The sequence below is a fragment of the Chelonia mydas genome, chromosome 6, assembly GCF_015237465.2.
Source record: "Chelonia mydas isolate rCheMyd1 chromosome 6, rCheMyd1.pri.v2, whole genome shotgun sequence".
In the NCBI taxonomy this organism is placed as follows: Eukaryota; Metazoa; Chordata; order Testudines; family Cheloniidae; genus Chelonia; species Chelonia mydas.
Window position 1 is genome coordinate 31,749,023 of NC_051246.2, and position 24,624 is coordinate 31,773,646.

The following is a 24,624-nucleotide window of genomic DNA, read 5'->3' on the forward strand; positions in this document are numbered from 1 at the left end:
ACCTTTCTCCCCAAATCAAAGACAGGATACAGGGCACTAGTACAGAAAAACTGAGATTCCTGCTGCAGACGAAGAGCAGAAGTAAGAGCCCTGTCCCTCTGTACTCCCCTATATATAATTTTGGGCCAGTTCTACACTGAGAGCAGACTCACTAGTTAGAGCCCTACAATTCCCCCAGCCAGCCCATGCTTCAAAATGGCTCTCTCTATGCCAGGACACAGGAAATGAGAGGTGACAGAGCAAGGAATGGGCTGGAGCATCTGTTATTACAACAGTCCTTCCAATCTTCCCCATCCCTCTCTCCTGCCATAGGGCACATTAGGAATGTGGGGGTTACAATGTTGTTTTGAAAACTAAAAGTATCTATTTATAAAGCTGGAATCATCCAATTAAAACCCACTGAGTGCAGAGGTTGGTGGACATTGTTAAAATTAGAATCAGCTGATAGCTGCAGAGGAAAGGTCTGTGGGCAATTCTGTCCTCAGGCACAGGACTATATTCAAGGGGAGAATTTGCTATGTGTGTTCACTACCCACTCTGTCTTTGTCTTTATCTATGTTTATTTTCAGGTTACAGCAATGAAGCGAGCTGTAGCTCATGAAAGCTTATGCTCAAATAAATTTGTTAGTCTCTAAGGTGCCACAAGCCCTCCTTTTCTCTTTGCGGATACAGACTAACACGGCTGCTACTCTGAAACCAGTGACTTTACCATGTGCTTTGGGCTTATACCATCCTGAAGTCAGCATAAAGCTCACGGCATCTCCCGGAACAAAATCTTCTGCTCTCACTGGGAAAACATAGCCACCCAACAGTTTGGCTGCCATTGCAACTTCTCCATCCAAGTAGCTGACCAGTTTGTAGGGACCCTTTCCCAGAACTGTTAAGAGAGAAGCCAAAATTAACTTTCATGTTGAGTGTCACAAATGCTTGAACTCTCATATATTATCTTAGGCAATCATGTAGTAGCAAATTAAACAAGAACAACTCCAGCCTGAAAACTATTCCAGGCTTCATGTGCTAAAATGAAATGGCAGTGCCTTACGAAGCAACCCCCACCCCGCAAAAAAACAAAAACAAAAAACAAACACTTCCACCTATTAGCTGTAATTAGACTGCACAAAAATTTCCAACTTCATTTCAGAAAGGTTTGTGAGAACTTTCCCCTTTCCTCCCTACCTCCATATATCCCTCTAGGTTTCATTTTTAATTGGGTTCAACTAATATAAAATGTAGCTGACACCTCAGTTGTGCTCCTGGTTATGTGCCCAACAGCAAAATTTGCATGTGGACAATAATCTTGCAGGAGGCCAGACTAGATAATTAAGTGATCCCTTCAGGCATTAGAATCTATGGATAGATATGGATAATAAGAATAAACATATTATATTTAGGCTTGGAAGGATTAGATTTCTATCAGTAAATGTCGGTAAACATCAATTTCACTGTACACACACAAACCTCAGAAAAAATATTTCTACTAATAATCAAAATTTACAGATAGGCAAATTAAGAAAAAAGCTGCTTAAGAACTTATTACAGTCAAAATCTAATGATTTAGACTAGATTTTTTACAAATGGACTAACAAATAAATAATAAACATAGGTATGATTTGTTGATTTAAGGATATTTATTTTGCATGTTTTGACAGTTTGTGTTTTAACCATTTATAAAGCTTTACCTTTTGAATCTCAATGTCTACTGTTACTGAATAATTGCCTGACTCCCCCCACACCATGATTTCCCTCAGCTATGAAAATTTAAAGGTTGATAAAAATCTAAACAGGCTTAAAAATAAATATTAATATTATCCATCAAAATTACAAAAAATATAAAAATGGAATTCTGCCAAGCCTAATTATATTACCTATATCTTCATACACACAATGCTGGAGTGGTGTGGTATAAAAGGGTCCTATCAGCCTGAATTTGAAATGGGTGTATTATCCATATACATATGTTCTGAGGTTTTGTAAAGATTCATACCACTTCCTCTACATTTGAAAATTAACTATTTGACAGATGCAAAATAATACAAACATTTTTTGCAACTGATGTGATTTATTTAGTATATGTTTGGTAATATCTTATAGCAAATGTATATTTAAATGCTAAATACCTATGCTGAAATATAGTGAACATTTATTAGACGATTTTCAGCTATAGGATTAATGTATTTGTATTATAAAGACACTACCACTCACTAGCTCACAGCATGATTGAAATCACATGATAAATATCTCGTTTAACAATACTCACTCCGAGTACCTTTCTCAGAGCTCAAGAAGAGCTCTTGGTAATGTCAAAAATTTGTCTCTTTCACGAACAGAAGTGGGTCCAATAAAAGATATTACCTCACCCATCTTGTCTCTATTTAACAGTGGTCATCATGTATAAATGAACTTCTTGGACAGTAAGAGTGCATGTATAATGTTATCTTTTTGTATACATGCACACATAGTGGTGTAGTAGTGTGGCATAAAAGTATTATCAGCATGAAATTGAAATTGGGTGTCTTATTCACAAGTGACAAAGCCGAAGGGCAAGTTACATTGTCATCTCAAACACATGCTGATACATACTTCCTAATATGTCACACCATCACCTACTTTGCTTATACCAATAATATTGTAGAAAAACATATTTTTAGAATTATTTTTAAAAAAATTAACTAGGACTATTTTTGTATCCTTCTTCCTTAAAGCCAGGTCTCTGAGTTCCGCTGCATGCCGCATGCAAAGTACAGGGGTCAGAAAAAGCCATAAAATGTCCTGAAATGGCATTTCTATAACTAATAATTATCATGAATTAAAGTCTGATATCTCAGGCTCTTTCAAGGCATGAAATATGTACTGAATCCCATTAATAAATTGGGAATATAAAAAGCACCTGTTTCCAGCTTTGGGGGGATGTAAAATACTCAGCTCTAAGGTCAGAACATTGTTAAGCACAGAAAGCCCATCACTGGCCCAGGACTAGATCTTAGCCTTCTTGAGCCTTGGGCCAGGCTAACCTTTTGGGAAGAAGGAAGATATGTTTTTGTGGCAGGATGATTTTTTTTTTAATGGCAGCTGTTTGGCCTATTATAACAAGTCCTGATTAGATGGATTAGTAGGTAAAGAGCAGGTGAAGGGGGTGAAAGGTATCTGATAAATGTATTTATCACATGGCTATTACTAATACAAATGTGGTGGATATATCGGCATATAGATATACACACAGGCATACTCAAACTTGCAGTAATTATCTGCCCACAGCTTTTAATACAGTTAAAACTAACATCTCAATTTGAAAATGTACCCCTTATTATCTAATTTTACTTTGCTACATCCAAGGATCATTAGAATCATTTTTCATAGATTATAAAGCCAGAAGGAACCGTTGTGATAATCAAGTCTTGCCTCTTGTGTAAATCAGCCTATCGGGCTTCCCCAAAATAATTCCTGTTTGAACTATAGCATGCCTTTTGGAAAGACATCCAATCTTGATCAAAAAAATTTCCAGTGATGGAGAATCCACCACAATCCTTAGTAAATTGTTCCAGTGGTTAAATTATAGATCTGAGCAATAACAGATTTTTTTAGTTTGCTAGCAATTCCAAAAAATTGGAGAAAAAAATCAGGTCAGATCAAAAACCGCATTTTTCAAAATTTTTGGCACATTGAAAGTAAAAAAAAAAAAAAAGAAAGTAATTTGGGGTTGAACAAAACATTTAATTTCAACAAAATCTATATGTTTTATTTCAATTTGGATTATTTTCAAACATTTATGATTCATTTTTAATACAATTAAAAGTAATTTTGAAACAAAGTCATTTCGAACCAAAAAATTCGCAGCATTTCCTCTTGAAAATGTCAAAATACAACATGTCAAATATTTGGAATTTTTGTTTTAGGATTTTTTCAACTGAAACAATTCAATGAAACTGATATGAATTTACAGAATGCTTCAGAGTGACTGAATCTGCATTTTTCACTGAAAAAAATTTCAGACAAAAATTTCACCCAGCTCTAGTTAACTACCCTCACTGTTAAAAATGTGTACCCTATTTCCAGTCTGAATTTCTGTAGCTCCAACTTCCAGACATTAGATCTTGTTATACCTTTGTCTGCTAGACGCCATTAACAAATTTCTGTTCCCCATTTAGGTACTTATAAATTGTGATCAAATTACCCTTTAACCTTCACTTTCTTAAATTAAACAAATTGAGCTCCTTGACTTTAATCACTGTAAGGCGTGTTTCCAGTCCATTAATTTTGAACATTACACTTTCAAACTTGCAGTCATTCGGTCATATGGTACTTCATTTGTGAAAAAAAATACAAAAAAGAAATTTAAAATGGCAATAATCCCTTAATACTGCATTTTCCTGTATCAGTTAAAACCTACTATATAACACTTTTCTGAGCAATTCAGCTCAAATTGAAAACAACTTTCAAAAATCCCTATCACCAGGCAAATCCTTTAGTCAGATTTTCTCTGGCCCTTTCGTATGGTGAGCAAGGAGGGTAGAGAGGCACAAATAGCCTCTTCTACTGGAGGCCCAATCCAATCTCCCTCTGGAGATCTGGCTCCATTTTGATCCCAATGCAGTGTCTGGAGCCTATCCATAAAGATACAAACATCTTCATACGTTCAACAGGCAGATTTACAAGGTACTCTGAATCCTGAAAATTGTTCAGATCAGATTGTCTTAGTTAGTTAGTTGCTTGTTTGTGGCTATCTCTTGAAAGTTAGCTACCTCTTGAGGCTGCCCAGGGAAAAACAAATGGGAGACTAGATCATTTAGCAATCAGGTATCTGTTTTAGAGAATACTATTGTCCTAAGTACTAAATACCAGTTCAATTTTTAGTCATCTTTAGAGGTAACTCGTTTTGGGAAACCCACGGTAAAATTATTCCAGATTATGCTCTGCCTTTGGTAAAAGAATAGATTTCCTAGGCTCAGATGTAGGTAAATCTGTTGTTTTTAGACTATGAAACAGTAGTGAGGGACCTCATATTATATGGAATGTCTTCCTGTATGATACAAATTAACCAAATCGGTTTCAAAACTGGCGATTGCACAGACAAAATGAACTGTAGATTATCTGTATATTTTCCATATATTCTCCTTTATCTCTTCTTCCCTGATATTATGTATCACTTTTGTTAATTTTATTTTTATTTATTTACAGTGTGGACTGATTCTAACACAGTACATCACGTTTGGTGGTGACTGCATCATCTGTCTTGGGAAAGAGAATTGATTCTTAAAGGACATCTAGGATATTATGACCTCAGTGTTTCCATCACATTTTCTTTTATCAATAATATCTTTCAGTGTTTTATAAAAGACATTACTATTAAAGCTATTATCACTTTATAATGTAGTAAACTAGTCCTTGAATAGCTGTTCTTTTATTAATAAACTACAGGTGGATCTAAACCAAAATCTTGAATCTGAACACCCTTCACTTTGGAGTTGGATTCATTTCCACAATACAATAGTTTTCACTGGTTACATTTTTTAAACCACATAAGAGAAATAGTCAACAATAATACTAATGTGATTGACTGGCACAAATTCTATTAGATAAAATATGCCATTAGTTACTTAATGAACAGTTATTTATTTATGATCTTCAAACATTTACATTAATTGTAAATAAGTTATATATTAGTGAAGCAGGGCTATGTTCAATATGAAGTAAATTCCATGATTTCTAGCTCTTGGAAACAGCAAAGCAAACCTAAAATAAAGTAACCTGAACATTAAAACAATATAGCGTTTGCAACTTCCATTTCTCTTCGTGAACATGGATCCAAAGGTTTCCACTTTTATTCAAAATGATAATAATTATACACCATAACAAAATGTTTTCTTGCTTTCTTATCAACTCTTCATCATTATTGTAGGACTTACCTTTATTGAAATATTCACAGTCATAAGCTAAAAAAAATATAAAGGAAAGAAATACTTAGCTACAGACATTTTGCAGATTTGAAATTTAGAGAAAAACAAGTTTTTCTGTAACCGACTAACGAAGGGACAAATCAAAGCTGCTCAAAACCAAATGCCAACTAACTTAGATTTTGCACAAAATTTAATTAATTGGCAAAGCATTAATTATAACATTTGAGTAAAAATGCACTAAACTCAGCGCAACATTCACTGCAAACACATAAGGCTATCTGTTTGTGACCTCTAGTGGTCAAGTCTCAGCTTTACAATCTTTCCTTGGTTTCAGAGTAGCAGCCGTGTTCGGTCTGTACCCATAAAAAGAAAAGGAGTACTTGTGGCACCTTAGAGACTAACAAATTTATTAGAGCAAAAGCTTTCGTGAGCTACAGCTCACTTCATCGGATGCATCTGATGAAGTGAGCTGTAGCTCACGAAAGCTTATGCTCTAATAAATTTGTTAGTCTCTAAGGTGCCACAAGTACTCCTAATCTTTCCTTGCTGACATTAAAATACCTGTGTATAATCTACAATGTCAGAAGCTAAGATGTAGCTTCCCCACACTATCAGGCTCCCTGTGTGTCCGTCTTAGACTACTCACGTAATCTCTCTGTGCCTCCCTTCTCAATCATAATGTACAAATACTTCCTTTCTGCCACCCTTTGTCTGTCTTGCATTCTTAGACCATAAACTCCTTGCAGCTAGGACTATCTTTTACTATGTGTTTGTGATGGGTGCTGTACAATGCAGCCTCTTGTCAAAACTGTATTCGTAACAACAAACAATAATATAGCAATATTTTAAATCCTGAATTACACTTGTTCAGAACATTCTATAATCCTTCCCCACCTCCACATTGCAGGTGCAGAACAGTGCTCTAAAGCATGTAAAGTTGTTGTCTCCTGCAGGGGGACTCTAAGATCTGACCCTTGGAGCTCCTCTTATCTCTTGCACCCAAAATAATTGAGTTTGGACTTGGACTATGCTGTGATTATATTCTGTACAGCTAGCTTCATATCAGCTATTTTGGAGACACTTCACATGTCGAGAGCAGTGAAAAATCCACACAAGTGACTCCATCCATCCACATCACATAGGATATCTTGTGCTGGGTCTCCAGAAGGTAATGGGAAAAGAAGAAAATGTTGGTGTGTGACCCACAAACATAGAAGTGACCAGCAGTTCTCACACAGTGCAAATCCCATGGCCCAAACTGGGAATAGAAGCCAAGCAGAGGGCTGCATCTACTTCCATTTTGGAACTAGAGACTCCAACCAACAGCTCTGCTGCCATCGCTCTGACTTTAAAAGGGATGTGCTCATGTGACTCAAACTTTGGTTGCTTTTTCAGAACTTGATCCAATGTATAGACTGGCAATGTGCTGGGCCCAGTACTTGGTTGAGAAAACTTACGACACACTCTGGGGGACCTCCAATCTACTACGACTCCATGCTGACAGCACTGATGTGCATACGCCGATACACTTGTACAGAAACATTCACAATCACCTCCTTGGTTACAACCACATGTGTCTGTCAAGCAGTTTGAATAAAACCAGGTGACGTCCACCTGAAGAACATAAATATTATTGTAATAACATAAAATAATTCACATAGACTTTGACAAGTGATCTCAATACAGAGCTATCAGACTTTGACAATTTAACAAGTGAGACTTCAAAATATGATAGGTGTTATTTTAAGTGTCTGCCTAAAACACAGAGTATCATCATAGTCATGAGAAACTTGTACACTGCTTAGTGGTACAATTGAATTAATCAAGTGATACATAGGAATCAGTGCAGTAATATGATATTTATGTTGACTTGAAGTATGGGATAGGTTAACAGTGTTTACTTGTAATTTAAACTTTAATAAGCTAAAAATTAGAAATATTAATTTCCTCAAATTAACCATAAATAAATAAATTTAGCAAGTTTGTTAAGAACTACTGGACACATATCATTTAATAAGTGATCAAACGTGGTGAAATTAGTGATTAACTGTTCTCCATATAGACAATTTCATAAAAATAATTCTGTGATTTTTTTGTTCTCTTATTGTCATGACATCTTGCTGTGTGTAACCAAACGTAAAAGAAAAATCAATTATTACCAGTGCTAAGTTTTCTCACTGAAATATTGTAAAGTGCTATCTACATGGATCTACACTTGTGGGATGTTTAGAACCTAGTGCAAAACAAAAAGCTTAACGGACCAAACCACATGGAGAATGTTACAACATTTGCATCATTATATTTGTACCAGCTAAAATTACATTATAACCCCTATATGGGTCTTAGCTATCTTCTGTGAAGGGACCACCCTCCTCCCTGTGTGCCATTAAAACAATTAAGATAAGCAGAAGGCCTTTAAGCATGGCCCAGGGCACTAACCATTCCTAGATTTGAACATCTTGGGGCAGGGTGTATTGCTCCACCAGAGCCCAAGTCTGCTGACTTTCAGGGCAATTTGTATGGCTCATTTATTTTCTTTGGCTTCTGCCTGAGTGAGGGGATGTATTTAATTTATTCTAGGAGGCAACTCTTCAGGGCTCACGTGGCTCAGCAATGCACTGTACTTATTTAAATAGGTTCAGAAAATGTCTAATAGGTGACTATTATTCTATATCTAATATATATATATATGTAAATAAAATAATCCAGCAGGTAGATGTATGGATGCATATGTACCTGGTGGATGGAGGAGAGGGTAAGACCCCTAGAGGCCCCATCTGGCTCCCTTTATTGATCAGTTTTAATGGGACTAAAGCAAGGTACTACTTAATGTAAGAGTTGCACAATCAGGCCCTACAGTATATCTAATTAGTTAAATGTGTCTAGATGAACTGGAGATCAGCTGAGAGCATGTGATCATTATGAAACATGTAAATGAGCAAGTGCTAATGGATCGGAATCAGATCAGATATTGTTCACGTTTTCTCTCTCACTCTGTCATGTTAGTTAGGACTGGGATTTAAAGTGATGTAAGGTTTCTTTTTAATCATATACACAGAACTTCACATCATTTTATTTGTCATCACTACTCACCACTGGATGGCAAGCTTCAAACATTTCACTTAACAGTATCCCACATTCCTTCTTGGCAAATGGCTCTCTAAGTGGGTTCAAACTGCATGGATTTCGAATGTCAGAGCTGTCAACACACTAAACCAGAAAGCAAAATTGTCACCCCCCCAGAAACTTGTTTCACAACCACTGTGCTATCTGAACTTTCAAAACCGAACCTTTTTTTACAAAAATCAGGCTTCAAATAAGTCATGTGAGCACAGATCAAATGCATCGTTTCTAAGGCACTCGTAGTAGTCAAGACAGCCTAAGCCTTATTATTCAATAGAGGAAGGTAAATCTGTGAAGAAGGAACATCCCAGTGTGGAAAAATGTTTCACTTGTTCTGAAGGAAAAGGAAAAACAAAGCAACAGTTGTACACATTGACTTTGTTGGGGTCCAAGCCTTACTCACACAAGTAGTCCTGCTTGCATGAATAATAAAGATTACTCATATAAGCAAGCCTTGAGTTTTTTCATTATTTAATGTTTTATTTTAAAAAGTTTCAATTGGACTTTTGAATAGCAATCTCAGAAGTGCATATGTATTTGGTAATGCATGGTTTCCTTCTGGTAAACAAAATATTCAACATTAATTCATTTAAAATAAATATTTATATAGATACTGCATATAAAATACTTAAAAATACACAAGTTTTTAAATACAGCTTTTCTATAGTGCAAAAGATGGGAATATTTCAGAGAGTTGTTTCTCTAAATGTTTCTATTACTCTTTGAGCAAAGTACTAAATTTAATGAAAAACTGCAGTAGATTTAGAACAAACATAAAATAGAATACTGCGCATCAATCTTCCATGTATTAGTGTTTTAGGAAGAAAAAACTTCCTGTCCTTTTTTTCCCACTTCACTTTAATTAATTATTATAACAAGGTCAGTAGATATTGTAAATACTGTTTGCAACTGAGCTGGGATTCCAGGAAAGGAATTATTGGTTCCGAGGCTGATGAGCTGTAAAGCGTTACACAACAAGGATTTACCAGGAAAGCCATTCTTGTTATTATTTACCTCTACAGCTGACCAGCTACTTCCAAACTCTTGAGAGTTTGTTAACTCAAAATTTTCTGGAGTCCTCATTTCATTTATTGTTTTCAAGTCAAAATTTCCACATAATCCAGTCAGTTCACCCTAAAAAAAATTATATGTATTAGTCAGTGCTACTAGCTTTATCTATTTTTAAGATTGCCTGTCATATCCCATTATAATCACCCATTTTCAGTTGCTTATAATTTTGCCAAATTTTGATCATTTACTTCATATTAATTCAATGACTATAGAATTGTTTGAGTTGGCAGATGTGTTTGATAGATCTTCTAGTCTATTCTCTGAACCATGGTCAGATAGTTATGTTAGTCTTTCAGTACCGTATAAATGACTTTAAGAGTGTTGATCTCTGCTTACCTGCCACTGAGGTCCAGTCTGTATGTGAATAGTTGTTCTCTGATCCCACAGAATGGTGATGTGTTCATTAGGAAAATGAACAAGTGTGAAAAATCCAGCTTTCCATAAGTGTATTTTTTGTAGTTTGTCTATGTAACTAGATGGACTCTGTTCAAAACAAAATAAGCCATCACATAATATAAGTAAAGTCTTTAAAGGGTGTCTGTTTGTCAGGAAACAAATGACATCAATAAAATGAACGATGGGGATGATTTAAAAATTTGTCCCAATACTGAGTGATTTTCACAGAGGAATAAATGTAGAGAGGATTTTTACCATGATTAATGCTGGATTTTTTGTAGATTACCTGATTTATATGGTTTTTTTGAGTGTTTGGGATTTTTTTAAACAAACATCTATGATTTTTCACATTTTCAGGGTCAATGAGAGTATGAGTGGGTAGAATACTAAAAATGCTGAACAGGTGCCCAAGAGCTGCAAAATTAAACTCAGCTGTTCCACAGGATGAGATTTTCAAAAGTGATTGAATTTCCATTGAATTCAACAAGACTTAAGCATGTGCTTAAGTGCTTTCCTGAATAAAGATTAATGTAATCATATATTTGAGTGCTTTCTTGAACTATATAGGGACATAGTCTGCCATCCTTTCTCACACTGAGTAAAACTTGTAAAAATTAATTATATTAATTATATTAGCAATAACATTCTGTATAAAGATAGCAGAATCTGACCTATAGTAGTGAAAAATCAGCCCAAATGGTGGAGCACAGGAGAAACTGGCACATATTTTATGCAATTGTATGGAGTATTCTGAAATCTAGATTTATAGGATGAATTGCCACTTTAATGGGTGGGAGACTTGACTGGATCCACAAAGTGCCAGACAGCTTTAGAATTAAAGGAGAAGAGTACGCAGAGATAGGCCTCTCCTTTCCCTGGGTGTAATGTTGCCTGTTGGCTGGCCAGAGAGAAATGGGCACCAACTGGTTTCTTGCTCCGCACAATCATTAACTGAAACCATTGCCTGGGACCTCTCGATCTCCTTGCCCCACTTTAGCTGAAGCCACCCTCCCCTCCCCATAGTTATATAGTACGGGAACAATGTTTTTTAGAATACTGTGGGTCCAGCTGACCTTCTGTTTTAGGGGACAGGAAGGAATTTTTCCCATTGGGACCAAATTGTCTGAAGTTGGTAGTTTTTTTCACCTTCCTCATAGCACCGTGGATTGGAAAGGATTGAAATAGGATTTAGAAATTTAATATTGGAAATTGTATAAATGTTTAGTACATCATAAATTGCAGCTGGCTTCCAGTATGGACAAAAAGGGCCAGTGCCCAGAAATAAGAGATCTGGGATTTTGCGGGTGGGCCTCAGGCCTAAGGGAAAAGGGGAGACCTGGAGTCTTCATAGAAAAAGGTTCTTCTTTGGTACCTTTAGTCTCCTTTGTAGGGGAAGGGTAAGAGGATTCAGCAGAGCAAGCTGAATCATAGGGGTAGACAGTTATAGGCTTTATGATAGGAGCCCTATAAATCCCACAGTGGATCCACCTAAATGCCTATTATGGGAAGGTGGGATAGATTAACACCAAAAAGAAGCACTTAGTTGAATAATGTTGCAACCTGCATCTTAAAGCCCATCCCTGTGTCTGTCCTCATGCATTTGCATGTCCTGATCAGTGAAGTTAATGGCAAAACTTCCATTGACTTAAACGGGGCCAGGATTCCACCCATAGATTTTAGGTCAGAAACAAACATTATGGTTATCAGTCTGACCTTCTGCATAACACAGGCCCTAGATTTCACCCAATGATTCCAAGGGACTAGCCAAATGCAATCAGCATTTACTGTTTAATAGATTCAAGCATTTGCAGGTTAATTAGTGTAGTTTTTAAGTATTTGTATATAAACAAGACCATCCAGTCCCAAATATACATTTTCCCTTTTTGCGAAGCTAAAAAGTGAAACTTACTGGATTTCCGGTGTCGTCATCAAATGTTATAAAAGATTTTCCAACATTAATGGAAATATACTTTCTGCAAATTATTCCAGTATTAAAGCAGTTTACGTTTTCTGTAATGACTGAAAAACTAGTAATTGAAGTGCTCTGCAGGAAAAAACAACAACACAAAATATGTAAACTGAATCAATAATACACTGCTATAGTTATGCATGATTATTTTTTTCTTTTCTGTAGCAGTAACCTTGTCATAAATATAAAGGGAAGGGTAAACACCTTTAAATCCCTCCTGACCAGAGGAAAAATCCTTTCACCTGTAAAGGGTTAAGAAGCTAGGATAACCTCGCTGGCACCTGACCAAAATGACCAATGAGGAGACAAGATACTTTCAGAGCTGGAGTCGGGGGGAGAAACAAAGGTTCTTTCTGTCTGTGTGATGCTTTTGCTGGGAACAGAAAAGGAATGGAGTCTTAGAACTTAGTAAGTAATCTAGCTAGATATGCGTTAGATTCTATTTCATTTAAATGGCTGAGAAAATAAGCTGTGCAGAATGGAATGTATATTCCTGTTTTTGTATCTTTTTGTAACTTAAAGTTTTGCCTAGAGGGATTCTCTATGTTTTGAATCTGATTACCCTGTAAGGTATTTACCATCCTGATTTTACAGAGGTGATTCTTTTACTTTTTTTCTTCAATTAAAATTCTTCTTTTAAGAACCTGATTGCTTTTTCATTGTTCTTAAGAGCCAAGGGTTTGGGTCTGTGTTCACCTATGCAAACTGGTGAGGATTTTTATCAAGCCTTCCCCAGGAAGTAGGGTTTGGGAGGATTTTGGGGGGAAAGACGTTTCCAAGCGGGCTCTTTCCCTGTTATATATTTGTTAGACGCTTGATGGTGGCAGCAATAAAGTCTAGGGGCAAAAGGTAAAATAGTTTGTACCTTGGGGAAGTTTTAACCTAAGCTGGTTAAAATAAACTTAGGGGGTTTTCATGCAGGACCCCACATCTGTTCCCTAGAGTTCAGAGTGGGGAAGGAACCTTCACAAACCTCAATGTGCTATAAGTATATTTCACCCTAGGCATTCCTGTATTCACACCCTACACACGACTGCAATAATATTTGTACAAAATATGCCTTGTGATGTATCATATGAAAGCTAATAACATGTTGGTTATTAATATAACTGTAAAATGCATGTGTTAACCTTATATGTGAAGTTATTAGTTCCCTCTGTATGATGTTACAAGAACATGTTTAAGACAAAGGCAGCCTAGGCTAGGTAAAGGTAATAAACAGGTCTGTTTACCCCATAGGGTTATTTTGCTAGCTATTATATCCTACTAATCCAGCCAGCAGTATCAATTAATATGTTTCTTTTTTTGAAATTAATCCATTTTATTCTTATACTTTATCAGTATTAATTCCTTGGAATTTAGGCATGAGTTTCCTAATAATAAGTTTTGCTGAAATGATGCAATTTAAGAAGCTTACCAGCCTGTAAGTTCCAGTAAGATCTGCTATATAGCAAAAAGTATAATCAGTTATGAATATGTCAGCATAAAAGCTGGCAACCTTTGGCACAGATGGGAATGGTCCCTGAACTTTGGAGAACCAAAGGAAGGAACTATCCACATCACATCCCAGGTTTATTCGGCATCTACAACTGGTTGGTAACTGCAGGGTACACCACAACTTGGAGGTCATCAAAAGAGCCTAGGCTGGCAGTTTTGGAGTGAGATAATCCTTATTAATATATTTAGAAAGTAAGTGTCATAATCCACTAACCTATAAGACAGTGGTTCCCAAACTTTAACAACCTGTGAACCCCTTTCACTAAAATGTCAAGTCTCACGAACCCGCTCCTAAAAATGAATATTTCCAGGGATTTTCTCCTTTACCTGAGTATACATTATAAAAGCAGTGATCTTGGAAATAGAACATTTGTTTTTATGACATGCTTATTACACACTATTTATTATTAATTATAATTTATCATTATAGTATTTGTATTACATTATGAAAACGGCAACATGCTTCCAAGATCTCACTTTCGTAGCATGTATCACTTTGAATAAGCCTGTTATGAGACAAGGATCCTATGTTTCATCAAGGAATGTCAGATGTGAAACAGCATGAAGGTATTTAAGAAGCCAACTCAAAGAGTTCCTCCTATACAAGCATTCAGGTCTTGAGCAGTCCAGGCAAACAACCCATGTTACAATAAAGCTTAAACTTGTTCTTCATAATAATTTAAAAAACAATACTAGCTGCCTATTTAATTTAAAAACAGCAAAATATCCACCTCCCTTTCCATTTCTTATAAGGAGTCTTGAAGTTTAAATCTCCTCACTGTGATAGATATGCTCGCTTTGATCTGCTTAGCAAGAGTGAAGCTGGTCCTTCACTTCCTATTACCAGGCCCTCAAAGAAGGGGGTGAGTATGTTAGGTCAAGGTACTTATATAGAAATGGTACCACCAGGAGTTTGGGAATTCTTTTACTGTTTTGCCGTTATAAGTTTCATTGCATTTCTGATTTTTATGTTAATTCCAATAAAGGTTTTATCAATTTGGTATTGTCCTCAGTGTACGTGTTCTTGCCAAGCACCCTGAGAGTCCTCTCCTGATATAGAACTCTCTGAGTTCTTGAACTCTGTAGTCTGAATTGGATAAGAACCTATAAATCTTCTGGTCGAATGCGATCAGTGGCGAGCCATAGCAACTAACCCATCAAATTCAGGTCAATATCTGTCATACACAGAGGAATATGGGTTTACCTCAATTTACATATTAGCAGTAAACAAAACCATCAAGCTAAACCAGCAGGTGTTATCTAGAGTCTGAACTCAAGAGACAGAGAATTAACATGGCTCCTGCACCCCAGAGAGACACAGGAGACTGAATCCCCAGGAGGCTTTCCTGACTTGTAAGGCAAAGACAATTCCTATGGTAATATAAAGGGACAGAGAGAGACTCCATCTTTATCCTTCACTGTAAGGAAACCAAGGAACCAAGCAATTTGATCTCTGTGATGGGTCCTGGCCAGGTCAGCCAGTGAAGAACTGGAAGGGAGGCTGTGGGTGAGAGAAATCATTTTGAACAAAGACCGGATCTTGCTAGATTATGTTTTAGACTTTTAGATGTGTGTTTTGCACTTTTATGTGCTTGTGTCTCTACTTTTATCTCTTTTACTTGGTATCACTTAAGCCATGCTCCTTTGTGAATAAACTCATTTGACTTAATTATAAATCAATGATGCTGCATAAATTCAGTAAAGCGTGTCCTTCTAGTGAGCTGACAAGTTGGAATGTTACACTAATACATTTTCTGCGTGGTTCTAGTGAGAAGGACCGGTCCCTGCAGTAGGATGATTTGGGGGCAAATTCAGGGCTAGAAGGGTACTAAGGTCAGTCTTCAAGAAGTAACCAAGTTGGGCAAAGCCAGGTTGAGGCTCGTGGGTTGTTGGTAGGCTGTTGGGGTAAGAGTTCTGGACCAAAGCTGTAAAGCCACAAGATACCCAGGATTATAAGACAGATGTTGACTGAACCCCTTACTGGCCTGGGTGAACCTCAGACCATTCTAACTAATTCATGGTCCAAAATTTTAGCAGCAACAAAGTTCATAAAGTGACAGGTGAAACATCAACATAATGTACAGTTAAGCAAGAGGTGGAATGGAAGCTGAATGCATGTCACAGAAACTTGGAGATCCTCAGGCCCCATCTGCTTTCATTTGTTTCCATAGATGTGTACATTTTGTCTTTTTCCTGCTGGTATGTTTTGTTCAACATTAATGCAAATAATTTTTTTTGTGTTATACGCTATAATGTTAATCATACAAATGAAACAATAATGTGATATTAAATAAAGTGAAGATTTTTGAAAAAGTAGCAAAAAAATCTTTACAAGACTTGCAAGTTGCAGATATTTCCCATATTTAATTTTTTATCTGGATTTGGGGAGACTTTAAAAAAAATTCACCTTAACTAGATGAACCTTACAAGCTCCAATGAAGTCAAATGTGAGTCCATCAAATGTCCTGTAATGCCGATCCCCATATGCAGTACACATTGATGGGCAGGGATGGAAGATGCATTGAAATGACCCATGCTGGCAGATACTGAAAAAGTATGATCAATAGTGTAATATCAAATGTAGAAACTGACAAATAATCACAGTTATTTTACTGATCATTTTTCAAAGATTAGAAATATTAATAAAAAAGCAAAACCAGTAAAAATATAGTTCTAAAAAGTGTTAGGAGTGTGGATAGGTTGCAGACTGAAATGTTATGTAGTAATGATATCAATAAAACCCACCCTGAAAAAAAAATTACATGTTGAATTGATACAGTTTGAATTTACATCCACTGAACTGTACGTTGAATCTGTAGGTTCCATAATGTATCAGACACTGGCATTTCTTATATTGAACCAGTAAAAAGAAAATGGCCTCACTATCAATTTAATATGTTACATAGTAGTTCACATCAACAAAAATCAAATACATGTAACAAGGAATAGCTTGTATACAATATAGTTGTTTGAACAGAGCTTGAATCTTGGAATCAGCTAGTGACACACTTGTAGTCAGTCCAGTTCCAGCAGTCCTTACTCCATCCTTAATTTAAGGGAGTTTTGCATGATAGAAAAAATTGAGATTTGCCTAAACGATTTAGGCCCACATCCTCAAAGATGCCTAACTAAAGATAGGCACCTAAGTATATTTAATTATGTGAGCCTTAGAACCTAAATTCCATTTTCAAAGCTGACTTAAGCATTTAGAAGGCTTTCAATGAGACTTAGGAGCTAGAATCCCCAAGTCTCTTTTGAAAATGGAACTTGGGCACTTTGGGAAATTTTTCCCAAAAAAAGACCTTCAGGACTCAGCCCCTTGATATAATTGTAGCATAGCAACAACAGTTAAACTAAATATAGTATATTATATATTTTCTTTTTCTTAATATGTATCTATGCCACATGTAATATATTTAGTTTGAAAATGAATAACTCTGATATACCTGTTGATTAAATGAATGGAAGTCTCATTTCATGAATAAACTATGGGTTGGGTTCATCCTGTGAAATATCTGATACAATAGATAGTACTGTAAATGGTGACTAATCATATTGAATTATACTGATTCATATATTATGAACTGAAGGAGTAGAAGTGAATGGCTTTAACAGGAGAAGCAATTGTCAGGAAGGTAGAAGTGGGTGCAAATGAAAGCAGGCTCCAATTCTTGTTAGTTGCAATACAGTCTCCCTTTCTGACCCCTTGGCATGTAACTTATACCAACATATACCCATTTAGGCTGTCTTACCAACGTGCAACTTACCCTGCCATTTACCTCACCTCTCAATTTGGCCCTGTGTGTTTGCGTTTTATACCTTGGGATACTGATAGTCAAGATTATGATTCTTCTAACTCCTGCCTATAATGCGACTCCCTTTTTCCAAATAATATGCTGTTATTCAGTCACTTGGGAGTCTCTTGTGATAATGTTCCAGTTCTAAAAAACAGTTCTATTTTTAACATTTATTTGAAACAAATGTAAAAATAAAATTACTGGAGATGAAATGCTAGAAACTGGTTTGAAAAATATAATCAAGAACAGTAGAGCAAAACAGAAAAATAACTAATCATCAGATAAGGGAGGTTCTAACATGAGATTAAACAGCCAGATAGCTTTCTGCTTACCAGGTATGACAGGAAGAAATGACTTTGTCACCTGGGAAGTACTCCTTTCCTTTCCATGAACATGGGCATTCATCTGGCTCAAAGCATGCATCACCATGTTTAACAAGGCTGTCAGAAAACATCAAGTATGCATTAAATGCAAATATATTTTTCAGATCTATACATTTATAAATCTTTTCACTGCTCTTTTAAATAATTTGTAATGAACTCCACAACATTTTTCTTTAAAAAGCAGCAGCAGCAGCAGAAACAGAATTTTAAATCCTTTTGGGAACTCAAAAATACATTTTTTGTTCCTAATACAAGTTTTTACCTTTGTAACTTGTGTTTGACTAAAGCATATCTTCCAGAAAAGCATCCAGTCTTGTTTTGAAGACATCAGGAGATGGGGAATCCACCACTTCCTTTGGCAGTTTGATCCCATGGTTAAAACCCTCACTGTTAAAAAATTGTCCCTTATTTCTAACTTGAATTTGATCCCCTGGTTCTTATTTCTTTTTTTGCTAGATTAAAGAGCTCTTTGATACCCAGTATTTTCTCCTCACACGTGCTTAACCTTCTGCACTGTGAGTGGCCCCATTGCCTTCAAAGGGACTACTCACAAGAGTAAAGTTAATCACATGCAGGTATATTTACAGAATCAGGTCTTACGTTTCTTACTCATGATTATAAAGGTAGTAACTGATGGAATAGATAAAAAATTGGAACTTCAAGAAGCGTACGGGAAAATGTCTGGGGATTCTACCAACAAAGGAAGAAAGGGAGAATTCTTGTTCACCAACACAAAATATAGCAACAAATACAAAATTTAAAATAAAACCCTGAAACCAACATACCAGGGATAAATAAATGGAAACAGGAAAGATGGACTTAATACATGGAATTATTTAAATTTACACAAATACTGGGAAAATACACAGTAAATGATAAATGAACTATTAGAACAGAGTAACAATTCTCCAATGAATCAAACATAAGTTATGTGTAAATATTTTTCTTGTACAATTTGATGTACCATTTGGTGATGGGAATTCAAAAAGGTCCCAAAGACACATTAATGGATTTCAGAAGTTTCAGTTGCCACCAGTGAAAAAGATTTATAGAATGAGAAATGAGAATTTTTTTAAAAACGTGAATCCTTACTTATATACAATAGTAGGAAGTAGACCCTTCGTTGTATCCTTATGACTCCAGATTGCATTGAGTTCTACTAGTGCAAACCGCTATTCCTGTGCAGAAATTGTGGAGAAAAACATGCTAATTCGATAGAAAAGGGGAGAGGGATCCCTTGAAGGCCCCATAAGATCTAAAATTATCTTAATTTTTTTTTAAAGGAGAGTTTCGACATTTACTGGCTTTGGGCAAGAAATAATAGTTTAAGTATTGCTGCCAGGCTGATGTTGGTTTCTTTGAAAAGTAAGTACTTTTTAAGAATAAAAGTTCTTCTCTGCTACATGCATGCAGAGAATTTCCCTGAGAAAATCCATTAGACTAGTCCAATTTACTCAGAAAAGTCATATCTGTTGCTCAAGAAATCACTAAACTGAAAGACTGTAATTTTCTTTAGAGCATTTGAAATATCCTTTGTAAGTTATACCCATTTCAAGTTTTCTGTCACTTATTGGACAGTTTAACTACAAGACCAAAATTCCCACTGGTTTAAGCTACAAACTGAATAGGCCACATTCAGAGACAAAGAGAATCACATTGACAAGCTAAGACCAAATGCAAGTTCCATCTCTGTAATATTACACTGGATAAAATAAGTGATAACAGCTCTCTCTCTTGTAAAGCCAAAGAACTAGGTTGATTTCAACGATCTAAGAATTCATAACAATATGCCATCTAGAGATGCCCAGAACTCTCCCTTTTCTTCTGCAGTATCAGGCATTATTTCTAACACCTATTTATGTGCAACCTAAAGATCAGTGCTAAGGGTATAGCTTCCTCCATCAAACTCAACTTGTACTGAATCAAATTCACTGCCACCCTATTAGGCTCCTGCGTTCATTTAAATAATATCCATGGGGGTGGAGGGGAGAATTATTAGAAGCAAAAATGGCATTTTTGAGTGAACAAAAGCCTAAGGGATAAATGCTTCTCACTTTTGCCAAGCTCAAGTACCTGAGCTTGAGAAGTAAAGAATCATCTCCACAGGCTGCACCAGCAAAAGAGTCACTCCATGGTCACTACTGTAGTGTTGGCCTTCTGTAGGCTCAGTGCATGGTGCACTCGCTTCCCTCCTTTATGCAAAGTCATATGGCCAGTGAAATACCCTGGCCCCATCCACAAACCTGCCTCTGGGGTTTCTCTCACCCCATCTGCAAACTCCTCAGATTTAGCATGCAATGATCCACTCATGATGCAGGGGTATCAGGAAGGAGGGAAACTGCAAATACCAGCTATTATGAGTGTATGCCAATGCCATGAACAACATCCCTACTAGCTGACAGGGGAAAGAGAGGTACAACAAAACTGATGTACCCTGTGCTTATTATTAGCATTACTGTAGCACCTAGTGGCCCCATTGTAGAGGATTCACTTGCTGGCCTAGTGGAGTTAATTTGTTCCCGGAGAATGTTCCTGCTTGTGGAATTATGCTGTTGTAACATTAATTAATTGTCAGGGCACTTTAGAACTCTTGAATAGTCAACTTTTTATAATTGGTTGACAGGGTTGCCAAGTGTCAGGCATCTTCTGCAACCCTCCCATTTTGTATCTGTAATGGGGAGACTCACCTCTTGAGTGCCTCCTAACCGCTGGGTGTGGTACCACCATCCTTTTTTCGACCCTGGCGCCCCCTGTGGGCTACTATCCAACTTTGGTGGGTTTTGAGAGTCCTCCATAGTCCATGGCATGTCATAATTACTATGCAATTATCAGATAGTTGAAGCTCTTTACCATCTCCAGTGTGGTTAACAGAACGGAGATTTCACCACAAAGAAACTTTTCTAATGTGGCCTCCTGACCTCCTGGAGAGGAGCCTCCTGGGATAACATCCTTCAGAGTTAAGGATATATCTATTGAGGTTCAGACCCCTTTCAGGGTTACCAAAAACGAGGGATTGCACCGTTTTGCCCACAGCTTTTAGTATCTGACTTGGGAACATCCACTTCTTGTTCTTTTTACGCCCACGCTATTTTATGAATGGCATTCAGTAGGTTAGGAAGATAAAAATTATCCTTTTTCCTTTGGTAGAGCTCTTCTTTTTAGCAGAGGGCGGGTTGTGGCTTTTCCTTGCAGCTTTGTTGTGATCCCATATCATTGGACCTAGGGCAGGGCAGCTCTGAATTTCATCAGCTTGTGGTCCCTGCTGGCTCAATCCATCTTTATGCCGCAGTGATTGCACTCTGCAGGGTTCTAAGCCTTTTTTCAGGATGGCTATTTCAGCCCAGGTCTTTAACTTTAGCCACGCTGGACTTCAGCCCCAGCTGGACCTTAAGCAAGTTCTGAAGCTTAGTCAGGTCCTTCTGCAGCAACAAACATTGCTGTTCCACCGTGTCTTTTTCAGTTCTGAGATGGGCCAGGTCCTGTTCCTGCAGTATAGCTTGGGCTAGGATCTGCTCCCTTGAGGAGTGCTTTATTTGTGTTTTTGCAAGGCCTTAACCTTTTGGACCTCTAGCATGTGCATTTGTGCCATTTCCTCTTCGACCCTATCCACTGCCACAACCTTATCTTCTACCTTTTTCTATTCCAGTAGGAGTTGGGTTTGTTGGGTGGCGATAAAAGTTACTACAAGTACTGCAGCCTCTATAGTAGACACAAACACCGTAATGGTGGCTGTCAATACTAAATCCTTCACTGGATGGTGAATCCACATCCTTACACCATCTTCCTGGGTGCTTGAATCCTTACTCCATTCTTCTGCAGGGATTCAATCTTCCTGGTCAGCGGTCACTATGCTTTATACTTCAATGTCCATGCTTTTGCACTTTTCACACCTCTCTGCCCTCTCCTGGACCATCTACCTCGGTCCTCTCAGTTCCTCCATTTGCTCAGACAGATTGATCCCACTATCCTATGAGCATCTTCTTGCTCTGCTAGTGTGCTTCAAATTTACACCCCAGCTTGCTGTGCACTAACTTTTCATCCAGACAAGCCCTCAGAAAGTTAGTGACTGTTCAGGAGTGTTTCTTGTGTGGAAATTGTGTTGATTAAATACACTGAGCTAAATTTTGTCTTTACACACCAGCCACACTATTGCCTTTGTGTGAGTTGCATGTATGTAAACTGAGGGCAGAATTCAGCCCAGAGTTTAGTCAGAGTCAGTATTTCAGTGAGTGTAAGGTCTGTGTGAGAGAAAAAACAGAAAGAACTCTGTCATTCATGTCTGACGGAGAGGATAATATTAGATTTTCCTGAGCTGTGGTTGTCTGAACTTCCTATTCACATACAATTAATCAAAAAATGAATCATGCTTTTCTTTGTATGAATGTGTGTATATGTATATGTGCAAGATGAAATATTCTGAGTTTGTGTAGTTTTTAGCTGTAGCATAGCAGAATAACAAGTTATCTGCTAAATGACCAACCTTATTTTATGGTTGAAGTAGTTTTCAACAAAGAGGACAATTCAACCACAGTTAGCAGATCAGTAGATTCACCCATCTTTGCCAGGTAATAAATGGCAGCTGTTTTTTGGATTCAGATCAAATAGCTGCCTGCTTTGTACTTTGCACAATGTTAGCATGAGAACCATCTGAACTGTAATATGGATTAAAAAAAAAACATCCAGCCATGTGTTGGCTTGCCTGGCTTATGGTTCTTCAACTACACTCACAGAGGGGAAAAAAGTAAAATAATTGTAACTATAATAACTGTAATATAATAGATACATTTCATTTTGTTGAAGGTAATTACTAACAGCAGGAAACGTGTCACTTCTGAAGTAAAATGAACGTTAAAAGATTGTAGAGGTGATATTGTTACGCTAGAGGCTGGGAGCAACCTCACTGAAGCTGGTAGGCATCACAGCTATCTTCCATTTAGGTTAAATGAGGGAACATTTAGAGAGAGTTTCATTTAGAGAGAGCTGAAAAAATAGGCCATCCAAAATATATGCTACATGTAAGGCCGCTCAAAAATCAAACTGTGTGGGTAGAAGTGTTTCACTGCATGCTGAACGTAAATCTTGAGGTAGAGGGTTGATTTGATTGCAGCTGTGTGTCTCTGTGTGAGAGAGAGAAAAGGGGCAGATGCACCACAGAAGCACACAGAGAAGGCAGGAGAAAGCCAAGGACTGCCAGAGAACAGCTTGTAGCATGATCCTGAGAAAAAGCTGAGAGTTTTCCCCTAAATTTGGCTGGAAAGACACTTGGAACTGTGAGCAGAGAAACTGCCTCCTGCTGTGTCCAGGAAACAGGACAGTTTCTTTGTAAATGAAACAGGACTGAACCAACGAAATAACTGACTGTGTCATCAATTTCTCCTCCTCATGGAAATAACTTGCTAGATCCTGAATTTTGGCTAAATGCTAGGGTCAAAAGAGGTAACAATATAATATATCGTAACAATAATATAAAGCACTATAGTGGTGGACATTAAAAAATCAACATTTACAATCAGTTGTCAATCAGTAACACAGATATAATATGCTCCTATGCTCACAATGGGAAAGAAATGTGGCTTCTCAAATTTCTGTGATAAGTGTTGGCAAATGTTGACTTAAATGGTGATCACTGTAATAAGCTTTTAAAAAGTGTAACCTGAAAATGCAAACAATGTATTTCGAAGACTCAAAATGTCATTAGAACAGGATACAATGTAATGGTAAGTCTATCTCTGATATATTGCAAGCATTTTCTGGAATTCATTAGCACCACTAGTGGGAAAGAGGTGCTTAGAAAATAAACAGACCTGGCATTTTGGGGAGATCCAGAAGCACTGCAGTGTGTTAGAGAGCAGCAAATAAACACAGCAAATTGTATGAGAAACAAAAGTATTTACTTTTGCTTCTTTATATATAGCACTAAAGGCACATTCAGTCTTGAGGCAACAAAACAAAGTCTCCTTACGTCCCCTTCCTTGTCTCAATAGCGTACTACCCCTTCAGTCATCCTACAACAATACTTTTGAAAAACTGAAGTCAACACCAGCAAACAGCACTTCACCAGTATGAATATCAGATCTGGAAGCACCCAACCGGAGGTGTTACTTCAACAGATGTTGATTCAGCATAGGGTGACCTGATGTCCTGTTTTTATAGGGACGGTCCCGATTTCTGGGACTTTTTCTTATGTAGGCACCTATTACCCCCCCAACCTCTGTCCAAATTTTTCACACTTGCTATCCGGTCACCCTAATTCAGCATATGTAATAGCATAATGCCTTCATGGGTAGGTAGTGGGGTACAGAGCCAAACACGTCTCCAACACTTAGTCAGACAGGTATCCAATTTTCCTGAGGAATTCAAGTATTTATGAGTGGCCACCCCACATCTCTGTTTAACCTAAAAGAACAATGAGGGGGGAAAGATTAATAAGGGTGAATCATCTGGGAGTTTTGGAATACCCGTTAACAAAGAGGTAGAGTGCATATTGTTTTTAG

At 37.1% G+C, this 24,624-nt stretch overlaps 1 protein-coding gene across 2 annotated transcripts in view; it reads right to left on the bottom strand.

Moving 5' to 3' along the window:
- The window catches only part of OTOG (otogelin), a 159,242-nt gene that overhangs the window by 67,831 nt on the left and 66,787 nt on the right, over window positions 1-24,624 (bottom strand). For both annotated transcript variants that reach the window (XM_043548942.1, XM_043548941.1), the window contains exons 24-32: window positions 18,080-18,187; window positions 16,358-16,496; window positions 12,394-12,528; window positions 10,425-10,571; window positions 10,032-10,151; window positions 8,988-9,104; window positions 7,352-7,508; window positions 5,904-5,930; window positions 710-877 (exon numbers count right to left, since the gene is read on the bottom strand). In XM_043548942.1, coding sequence (XP_043404877.1) covers window positions 710-877; window positions 5,904-5,930; window positions 7,352-7,508; window positions 8,988-9,104; window positions 10,032-10,151; window positions 10,425-10,571; window positions 12,394-12,528; window positions 16,358-16,496; window positions 18,080-18,187 — 1,118 coding nt within the window. The remainder of the gene's footprint in view (window positions 1-709; window positions 878-5,903; window positions 5,931-7,351; window positions 7,509-8,987; window positions 9,105-10,031; window positions 10,152-10,424; window positions 10,572-12,393; window positions 12,529-16,357; window positions 16,497-18,079; window positions 18,188-24,624) is intronic.